The sequence below is a fragment of the Topomyia yanbarensis genome, chromosome 3 (genome assembly GCF_030247195.1).
Source record: "Topomyia yanbarensis strain Yona2022 chromosome 3, ASM3024719v1, whole genome shotgun sequence".
NCBI classification, from domain to species: Eukaryota; Metazoa; Arthropoda; class Insecta; order Diptera; family Culicidae; genus Topomyia; species Topomyia yanbarensis.
Genome location: NC_080672.1, coordinates 403,983,858 through 403,995,043, shown reverse-complemented (window position 1 = coordinate 403,995,043; position 11,186 = coordinate 403,983,858). Strand labels below are relative to the sequence as shown.

The 11,186-nt window shown below is 38.4% G+C and overlaps 2 protein-coding genes across 2 annotated transcripts in view; one reads left to right on the top strand and one right to left on the bottom strand.

The window, feature by feature from the left end:
- Positions 1-481: 481 nt before the first annotated feature.
- LOC131688340 (3 beta-hydroxysteroid dehydrogenase/Delta 5-->4-isomerase type 3-like) lies at positions 482-5,867 on the bottom strand. The gene is made up of 4 exons (XM_058972543.1): positions 5,864-5,867; positions 2,092-2,199; positions 1,615-2,028; positions 482-1,255 (listed from the first exon to the last, which is right to left on the bottom strand). Exons 1-4 carry the CDS (start codon positions 5,865-5,867, stop codon positions 648-650), a joined length of 1,134 nt encoding a protein of 377 aa, XP_058828526.1. The 3' UTR covers positions 482-647.
- A 62-nt stretch (positions 5,868-5,929) lies between these two features.
- The window catches only part of LOC131688339 (3 beta-hydroxysteroid dehydrogenase/Delta 5-->4-isomerase type 3-like), a 16,424-nt gene continuing 11,167 nt past the window's right edge, over positions 5,930-11,186 (top strand). Inside the window, exon 1 of the mRNA XM_058972542.1 lies at positions 5,930-5,987. Within this exon, the coding sequence (XP_058828525.1) occupies positions 5,930-5,987 (58 nt within the window). The remainder of the gene's footprint in view (positions 5,988-11,186) is intronic.

The following is an 11,186-nucleotide window of genomic DNA, read 5'->3' as shown; positions in this document are numbered from 1 at the left end:
CATACATATAGTGTCCATTTTTTCTACTGTGTCCATAATAGCGTACTTTCTCCCACGTACTACTGAATTTTCCCTAATCATCGACCACGTGTCTCTTTCTTCACGGCGAACGCTGAACAAAGGCCAACTAAACCTAGAAGATTATTGAAATTAATAAAGGTAGGTAATTGAATATTTGCTCGGTTCAGCGAAACACCCAGGTTGATTCCTCGCTTCTCACATTCCACTTCAAATATAGTCCTAATAGAAGTTTAATTAATTTTTCAAATATTTCGTTATCTGAGTATTTGCCCACCCCGCCGAGCCGTTTTATGTTTATTCAAATGAAGTCAATTAAGTTTTTTTAATTAAATTTTGGCAAATCTTTCCAACCCGGCAGATAACCCTGCAAAGGAATGTCGGATCAGGAATCAGCGACTATAGCAGCTATTCTTCCCCGTTAGTAGGAGGTATTTATTTTCACTTTTCGCCAATACTGCTGCTTGAAAATGGGACTATACTATAGTGTCTAGATTTTTAGGAGGGAAAGTCGAAGCCCGTCTTGCCTATCAGGTAGAAAATCTGCGTAACCGATTATACTCCTGGAAAAGACATTTTTATTATCGAATGGTTTCCCTCGTAGTCGGACACGAGAGATGGGAGACTGTTTATTTGACTTTCAGCTTCTTTAGATTATGCTGCTGACAGTAATCCTGATACCACTTCTCGTACCAGAGAGCCGAGTTGGATACTGCCTTCTCCTCGCCGTAGATAGGTTCATAATCCAGATAGATAGACGCTCGAATCCGATTGTACAGCAGAATCGATGACATGTACGAGAGCAGCCCACACGGAGGAAAGCTCAGTTTAATTTTCACAATCGGATTAAGCGCTTTAATCAGCAGCTCCAGCAGGAAGGCCAGGAAGAAGGACAGAAACAGTGGAACCTGATACCAGGACGGCCGGAGCTTGAGTGTTTCATTAGCCCGGGATAAACGCTGACAGAAGCGGGTGGTATCCTCGATGCCGGACTCGTCCGTAACGAACACCGGGTAGCCAGCGATGTCCTTCGGTTGGCTGGCCAGTGCTTCCTTGGCCCGGTAGTGCGCCCAGGCCGCATTGCCTGCATACACTAGCTGCTGCTTACCTCCGGGCCCGGCAATCTTTGGAATTTCTCCACCGAAACGCATCGCTATCCGGATCACGGTCGGCACGAATCGCTGGTCACCCTCACCGAACAGCACCGGTGGTCGAATGGCAATCGTTTTCAGCTTTGCTGTAATTGAAATATACGGGTTATCGACGATAATGTTCTGCGAAATGAAAGCGTATAAGTTTTCGCACAAAATGCTACGCGGTGGCATTTTGCGCTTGTTTGGACAGTTATGTGGTCGAAACAGGTAAATTGGGGGATCCCCATTTGTGCCAGATGGAAATTAGTGAATCGCATTAATTCTATAGCCTTCGGGTATCGCTTAAGGCGTCCGTGGTTTTAGCAAGTTGTATATGAGAGTGAAATTCTAAATGGACGAAACACAATTATCAAACCTTATCCAACGATTTAGGGGAAGCAAATTTAAGTCAATGCTCTATTGGATCGCTAGCATCTATAACGCTAACACACTGCAATCTTACCTCCATTCGCCAGCAACGTATCGTTAGCCTCTAGCACTAAATTCTCCGCCTTCAATTTGGACGGTGCGTAACCGGGAATCTGAAACTCACTCTCCTTGCTGGGAACTTTCGTCTTCGGTTCGGTCTGGTTGCAGACAATCGTGAAATTTGCTCTGCCCAGGTACGGCGTCATGTGAATCAGGCAATCGCTGGTGAACACCAGCCGCGGGATGTTGTACTTTCGGCACAAATCGATCACCACCTGCGTTCCGTCGACGTTGACCCGCTGCAGCTCCTTGTAGTTGGGCGGGAAGTCAAAGTTGATGTAGGCTGCCATGTGAAACACACAATCGACACCCTCGAAGGCGGCCTCAATCTGGCTCGGTTGGCAAATGTCACCCTCGTACGAAACGACCCGGTGGGTGTCAATGTGGCCTGTGTGATTGAAGGGATTTATTTTTACTACGAATCGAAAGGTTTTTGTTATATGTCGCTTACCTAAGAAATTTTCGTATGGTTTCAAATCGACGACACGAATTTCGCATACTTTGGAATCACGCTCTTGCAGAATTTTGATCAAATGTTGACCGAGAAAACCAGCTCCTCCTGAAAAAAAATAAAGCATACCAATTGTCATTAAAGATTGAAACTGTGAGGTAGGACATCAAAATTTGAATAAGCTCTGAATTTTTTCTCGTTAGACCTAACATTTCTTTTCTCTTTTTCAAAATTTTCTCTATGAGTTAGACAAATCACGTAGATGTGAAAACAGGAAATTTCCGACTTCTAAAAAATGCTAATATAACGTCTACTAAACTGAAAAACTCCACCTTCAATGTTGGAGGCTACACGACTTCACGAATATTTTCTTTAGAATCTTTTTTTATTGGGCTGACCTGGGAAATATGTCCGAGTATCTTACGGTTTTCTTACAGACGCACACGCTGATACTCCCCGTTTCCCAACACTTTTACGTAACACGAACGTTTAAGAATGACGATTATGAAATGTTTTTAGTTTGGAAAAAATCATGAAAAAGTGCGTGGAACAAAAATAATTCCACGAACAATGCTCCAAATTTTGTGATATATCTCATGTAAAAAATTCATTACCATGTTGTATGAAATTTTAAATGATTAGGGATATCAGCTAACTGTTTTACGAGCACGAATGGTCAAACGTGACCATTTGTACTAGGAATCATGAACTAGTTTACGAATACATGATTAATATTTTATGATTTCATGAACTATTTCACGAGCAGGAGAGGTAAGTCGTGACTATTATACTAGGTAGCATGAACCAGTTCACGAGTACATGAATAATACTGCAAGATTTTATGAACTATTTCATGAGCAAGGATGTTGGATCGTGACTAATATATCAAGAATCAGCTCACGAGGATTGAATGGACTCGTAAATAAAATTCCGTGTTCTTTGAAATGTTTTTTGTGCACTAATGTACCTTTGCTTTTATGAATAATGTTCATAAAGTTGTAAACTAGCTCATGTATAGAAAATCGATTTGAAAATTACATGGCGGAAACTGTTACTGAAGTTCGCAAAACAAAAAAAAAAATATTTCCAATAATAAAAACGTTATGCGGGCGTCACTGAAGGGAAATTGAACATAATTATAAACCACATGACTTTGTTCATGATCCTGTTTTCGAAACGAAGAAACGTGATTGTTCCTGAATTCATGGCATTTTATTCGCGATTTTCGCAATGATTTTTTTCCATGTACACTGCAAGCGTATGAGAAATAACAACACCGATTCTTGTTTTGGTTTTCAGTTCATTTCAACAGAAAAACTTGAAAAAAGTTTTCTTTTAATTTTGTGAGATTCTCAAACAAAATTATTTTTGATTTTGATTCAAGATGCATATCATACCGAAAGACAACAAGGTAGAAACAAAGGACTTAATTACAACAATCTGGGCACAAACGGATAAACCTGAAAACATTGTCTCAGCTTGATACAACATCTTTGAAATCCACGCAATGACTCTCAGAGCGTGTAGACGTGTTTTTCAGTCCGTGTAGTGTAGCGTAGTAAAAAAAAAAGCTATCCAATCAGCTTCTAAGGTTATCCTGAGCCTTCTCCGCCTCTTCGAGGTTTCGGATAGTTTTTCTTTGCTTTGCGTTTACGCATTAGTGGCTGTTTGTCTCATCTTATCAGTTTGCTTGGATATCGTTATAAAGAAAAGATAAATGTCGCTATTATATAACGTTCCTCTTTCTTGGTTCTCCTACTAACGTGCACTGGGCAATAGGGTCGTGCAAAACTGAATTCCCCTGACAATAACTCGCCTCAAGGTGAGATGGGTTTCGAAACAACTCCCCAGCTCAAGGTATATCCATACTCGGCCACCCGGCCTTACGAGATCTTCTTCCGGGCCAAAGACAAAAAGTGCTTGAATTTACTGGATATTTCTCGAGTTCAGAAATATCGGCCGTGACAGAAATATTGAAAATTCGCCCTGATAAAATTCGGGTGATGGTAAATAGTTTGAATCAGGCAAATGATATTGCTGGCTACGGATCCTTTACGAAGGAGTACTGAGTATATGTACCAGCGAATCAGGTTGAAATAGAGACCGTCGTATCCGATTCGAGTTTGAATTGCGGGGATCTACTGACACATGGTGTTGGCTGTTTTAGTGACTTCGACATGCTTGAGCCAGTCAAGATACAAAAGTATGCATTCAGCATCAGTAGCAACTGACGGAAAGATATCTCAACTCAGACTCTTATCGGGTGACCTTTGTCGGCTCCGCCCTACCTAACTACCATTTCTTTGACAAGGTTCGTCAACCTGTGCGCCTGTTTTGCTATGGGTTATGAACTGTACTGATTGCAAACAACTGGGACACACAACCACCAACTGTAGCAATAAGGTTCGCTGTGAGAAATGCTTTGTGACTCATGTGGATGATTTTTGTGGGAGGGATGATGAAAATTTTCTTTACTGTGGGAGAAATCCATATAATCTCCCGGCATGTCCCACGTACAGACAGCGCGAGGAGAAACTGAAGCGACGCTCAGGGATCTTTTGTAGAAATGCTAAAGATAGCTAGTCCCTACCAATATCTATATTCACTTGTCTATTAACGAGCGCGACTCGGATGAACCCCAGGAGGGGACATATCCTACTGCTCACAGAAGCAATAGAAAAAGTAGGAACATTTTCGCACCTAAGCCTCGTTGTAAAGGTCAGAAGGCGTCCATTCAAGGCCCTACAAAAATAGCAGTTCGAGGAAGTAGTGGTGCAAAACCGAATCAAGTAGAGGGATTCCATGAGAAACCGGTCGACTGCGAAATATGACCAACGTCGATTCGATTTAAAAAAGTTACAGAAAATTTGTTGTTGTTAGGAAAACTTTTTTTTTTGAAAGCTTCTCCATGATCCAAACACACTGAATATGTTTCTTTTACGTCTTAAAAACGATACATATTAAATTGTTGACATTTTATGATGGGGAAACGCGAATTACTTTTAAAAAGGGCATAGTTACACGATTTAATTGTTTTTGTTGGAGCAAAATTCCAAATATATAGACAACTATCGCATTTTGTAAGTTTTTTGTTAAATGCATTTTGATTTAAAATGATACTTGAAATTATATTCTGTAATAAAATGACAGTTTTGTATGTCAATTGGTATGTAATATTTCCCGAAATAACGAAAAAACCGCTCTTTTCATGGCGACTATTTTCTTCGCATAAGGAATTCAATAGTTTTCACTACGGGCCATGGCGCGAATAATTCTTCGATACTGCTGCTGATGCTGACTGTCAATAGGTTTGCTCCAGTACACGAAAGTTGCTCCGGAGCAAAAAATACTTGCTCTTTTTTACTTTGGTTTGAAGAAGAAGGAAGAGAAGAAGCGAATTCAGGAACGGTTTTATACCTGTTTGCTCCAGAATGCTTCCAGTTTCTCAGTTAAAAGAAAGATGAGATAAACCGATTCACGCGAATATCTCACTACTATCGTTCTCTCGCTCGTTTTCCTGCAATGTGCTTTTCCATTATTTTCTGCTTCTGATACTGGTATAACCAAAACGAATTTCCGTCTCTCTCCCACCATCCATCCAGTTAGAATCGCATCCAGAACAACAGCTAAGCGTGGAACACCATAATTTTTATAAGGAATAATTTCAAGTATTCCTCGCCCAATTCACTTTTTATTCGCAAATTCTGATAAGTATCAGTACGGGATCTTTAGTATTCTAAACCTCTCCGGTTATGTCACAGACGTTACCCACCCATTTTTTTTGATGATCAATTTTGCATCTGTTCTCTAAACGATTCAAGGTTCCGTTCGAAACATTATGTGCTCGTGTGAAGCGAAGGCGATCGTCATCAATGACAGCGCGTCGGATATTCCGCGTGAGTTAAAAATATAATAATTGAAGATGTTGTTGAAGATAATCGAAAAAAACACGATTGGAAAAGAGAAGCAAAAGGAATAAAAAAATGCTCCGAAGCGCACATATAACCGTCGCACAGCCAAGCAACTATGTCAGCCGAAATGCACAACTTCGATACCATACTCTGGCGACGACGAGGACACTGAAGAAGTCATTCGCAAGTACTAAACCTGACGCAGCTGCTGAAAAAACATGTTTTTTCCACATTTCTTTCCGCGGTTTTGTGATTGTTCACACCGGGTGTACCCCAGTAGGGGCCCATATTATTGGCTCGAATCAAAACTTGTCGAAATGTCAATTGACGATAGGTTCATCCGGAGTGTTCATTTGTGTTTACATTTTGCTAGCGTTGCCAATTTTATTTTGTGTCCAGCACCCAATGTGGCTACGCCACATCGCTTTTGCGCGGACTTAAACTAGGGATAGCCCCTATGTTTGAGTAAGCCGGGCAAACGAGTGGATCACAGGTTCGCTTGCGGCGGGTCGGTGGCCACCTCGCCTAGGCCTCGGTTATGCGGCTAAGCCGCATCGAAATGGTACCCCTTAAGCATTCTAACTTGAATCGGTTGTGTCACCGGAGCCGGAATACGAATTAGAACCAGCCAGCATTCCGGCTGAGTTGAACTTGGGAAGTTTAGTAAAATTTAATCTGGAAATAAAATTTTTTTGGCAACGCTCCAGCACCCCGTTGATTTCACCACCTGGGCGCCAGATTGACGATATGAAATGAACTTTGTTTACTTTCGACAAGTTTTGATTCGAGCCAACAACATCCAGCCCCCCAGTAGGCATAAATTCGTTAGGCATACGGACGTTTGGCATACGTACGTTAGACATAAAGAGGTTTGGCATAATGGACGTTAGGCATAATATACGTTAGGCATAATGGACGTTTGGCATAATGGACGATTGGTATAATAGACGTTAGGCATAAATTGTCATGTTGATGTGTCCTTTACGAAAATAACTTTTTGATGGTGACAGAATCGGGTTGTACGAGCGCAAATCTTTGAAATTTTTTGATGTTGTAGAATTACTCTGGAAGCTGATAGAACTCGATCAACATTTTATTATTTACAATAGATTTACCTTAAAAAAGCTTAACTCAAATAAAAGATGTAGAATGAATGCACATCGAATGAACGAATAAGAAAATTGCACATCTCTAAAATGGGTTAATACTCTTGTTTAAATAGGTCTATTTTGTATTAACGTATGAATAACGCACATCAACCCCTTCATGCCCATTACTTTTGTAAACATTTTTAAACTGCTAAAACGTTTGATTTAGGCAGAATTTACTCAAAATAACAAGTAAGACCTAAGTAACTGCGTAACCTAAGTAACTGGTACTATTAGAACTTAGAACTGAAGCTATTTCTATTAGTCTGATATAACTCTGCTGGAGCAGTACTACCAGAGATATTTACAGTTAGCGTTGATAAATAAAATTTTGATATATCTTCATTTTTTTCCATTGAAAACTGATAAAACGTATGAATTTGGACCGGCTTCGACTATCTTTTCCTAGTATATAGAATATTGAAAATTTTCTAGGAGAAATGTAGCGGAAGGTAAATACTTCCAGCACTGCGAAAGAAGCTTCTTTCAAAGCGGGTTTTTCGTGTTTCTTGAACTCTATGAGCACTACAAAAAGTTGGGCATGTAAGAGTTAACTTAGATTAGTTTTTCATGCATGCAAGATGAAATTGCCCAAGAAAAAAATACATAACCCTGAAGAACAGCTTATGAAAGAAAGAATGATGCATTTTATTATTCGTTCAACGAATATACGAATATTGCTAGTTCTATATTGACTGTCTCCTATATTCTTAAGCACAATGATTGTATTTTCGAGGCCATCAGAAATAGAACTACGGAATCTCTTTGATATGAGAGAAAGTTTAATCCTGTACTGTGACGAGTTACCGAAACGAAAAAGGTATCATCACAAACGTAGAATCCGTAGCCTAATGTTGATTCTGTACATGACACTGCCAGTTTCCATAGGATTCAAAACTTAATGTCTGTTCATTATTTTTTTTTAAATATTTGTATGCGACTGTATTAGTAATAAATCCAAGAGGCTTGAAATGTGCTTGTACCAAAACTTTTCACTTAAATAAAGGGATATTTTCTTCATATCCTCTACAGAAAAAATAGAAGAAAAAAACTACACCTGCAAGTGTTAAATATCTCGTATGGTATTTTTCATTTTGGAGCTCTAACTAAAGTTATGCGAAGGTATGGTATAGCGTCCTTTTTTTCAAATCTGAAAAAAAACAAGCGGAATCTCTGTAAAAACGAAAGGCTTGTGATTATTTTTATATTTTTGTGAATTATGCCTATCGTCCATTATGCCTAATGAACATTATGCCAATCATCCATTATGCCTAACGTATATTATGCCAATGGTCTATTATGCCTAGTGTCCATTATGCCTAGCGTCCATTATGCCTATCGTACTCATGCCGCGAAATGCAATTTTTAAGATTTAACCTTTTCAACTCCGCAAGGCTACAAAAATGTAGTATGAATTGATTTTCGAGCGACTATTGTTCTTGAACCAAGGAAAAACTTAGGAGGATGCAAAGGAATCGAGTTAGGAATCAAATAGGCACATTAAACAATAAATTAAATGGGTACCAAAAATAGTAACAAATAATTTACGATTTTCGCACAACAGGTAGTGAAGGGGTGAATAAATTCATGAACTGTCAATTCATGACCGTCCGCTACTTGACCTGCAGAGCCTATATATTGCTAGATACTTGTTCTAAACTGGGCGGATGGAGCTAACAGGGTATATTTTCAATTCTTTCGCTATTTTATAGGTATATAATGAACTATCGTTCCCCAGATTTTAAAATCATCGAAAAAAGTACCTTCGCCTTATTAGAATTAGCTTGAAAAATATTTATCCAGGCATAAAATAATTATCACCAAACGTTGCCAGATGTATAACCTTTCCAACGAGTGCTTGTTTGTCAATATCAGTGCAAAGATACCATAGCAAGAGCTCGCCAAAGAAAACTGACTTTCTTGATCCACTCTACTCTACACATAACTAATTGAATTCAAGGAACAGGAATACATCATCTACTGAAAAATTATTTGATAATATCAATTATTTATCAATTTCCAAAAAGATATGTTGGTTACTTAGACAGACGTATAAACGAGTAATGAAAAATCCGTATGTATACCAACTTAGATATTAATTTATTGTTCCAAAATAAAAAAAGAGTTCTAGACCCTAGGGACGAGCAATTCAAAATTTGTCTCGTTTAAAAGAGGAGCAAATTTTCGGATAGTGAGGACATCAGTGATATTGGATTTGTTTGTGGCAATATTGTTCTACCCCGAGTAAAAATGTTATTCAAATTTAAAATTTGAAATTGGCTACACCTTTCTGTTGTCTTCGGAGGTACTTATTAGCATAACTAGCCCTTGCTTCTGATACTGTATGTGTAAAAATTAGTCTCAGACAATAGAGGAGCATTTGATTAGTGAGTACTTCAGCAACACTGATTTTTTTTTGTTTAAATATTGCTCTAACAGTGCAATAGTGATATGTCACAGTAGATTAAGGAAGAGGCACACCACAATAGGTCTAAATACTGGTCGCAGTGGTTCGCCGCCTATTAAAAATGTCCACTGATTCATCCACCTAAATGTATTTTTGATAACTGTTCATTGGAAAGCAATCATCAAAAGGTATAATCAATATTAAAAAAAATGTTCTAGAACCCCCGATAGAACATTTCAAATTTAGCCTTAGATGAAAGAGGAGAATATCAGCCTTCGATTAGCGATTTTATGTTTGCGAAAATGTTGTTCTACCACAGACATGGGGGACAACACTCCATGTGCTACCGTTTGTATTCACTTAACTGTGCTGTATATATTGACGATCCAATTTATAAAACAAAGTGATGCTGTAAAGTTAGAGGTAGAGCAGATTTTTAATAAATGTAAGTGAAATTTTACTCTACTGTCACCTAATGCGATGTTTTTACCTCTCGGAGTGGGGAGACTGCCGGGAAAACAACGAACGCATAACATAAACGTAATGTTAAGACTTTTAAAGTATTCCATTAAGTTTTTGAGCAATCGCCATAAAATTGTTAACAGTTGCATTAGGCGTGCAAACGTTGACCCCTAACGGTGCACAGTGGCTGGAGACCGGACAAAACCTATGTTTCAAATATTGATATTTTCCATTTTTTCTAGGATTTTTATGTATTGAATGCCATATTCTCCAATAATAAGATTTTTAATAGCAATTTAAACATCGCTGTGTCAGACAATTCTAATGAAATTCATTTTCGAAATCACAGTATCTATCTTCACTTCAAAAACGTGTTGCTCTGTCAATTTTAATCCGATTTGAACACAACTAGTTTCATTTTAAAGGGCATTTAAAGAACTTTGTTGATCATTTCAACATATATATCTAGTCTCAGTTATATCTAATCAGTAAAATAAGATTTATCATATAAATGGTATTATGCTTATAAGAAAGGTTCGATAACACTGTATGGGAAAATTTATTTAATCTTTTATAACTTTTGACATTAAAAATGAGCTCAGCACCCCAAAATTACCTTAATATATAATATTCAGCCGGATTGGCCAATATTTTTGGTTTTGTTCGACTTTTGTTCGAAGACCGGCCACTGTGCGGTGGAATGTGTCAAAAAAGTCATGGTAGAAAAAGAACCCTAATAGATCGTTCGCTTAGTAAACTGGAGCGACATTATGGAACCATTTCGAATCGACTTTTTCATACAAGCTTGCATACAATAAATCTTTCGTTTCGAGATTCGCAATGCCACCCTTGATCTGCACGTATAGTCTTCCGAAAATATCCTCCGTCCGTCTCCTTTAAATATCTAGCGTCAATTGATTTCAAAAATATTCAGTTCAAGATCTGTGGCTGGAGTTTGGAAAATTAATCACTTTTTAAATTGTAATTAAAATGAAATTAAAATAAACAATCTTTCTGTTCAGTAAAAAGAACCGTTTAACCACGAAGAGAGACAAGATAATACCACTCAACCCCTCCTCTATGCAAAACTTCATGATTTACGTCAACATCCTGTCATTGCACAAAACAAAAGCCCTCAAATTAGGCGGCTGTGTGGAAAAGCTCTGC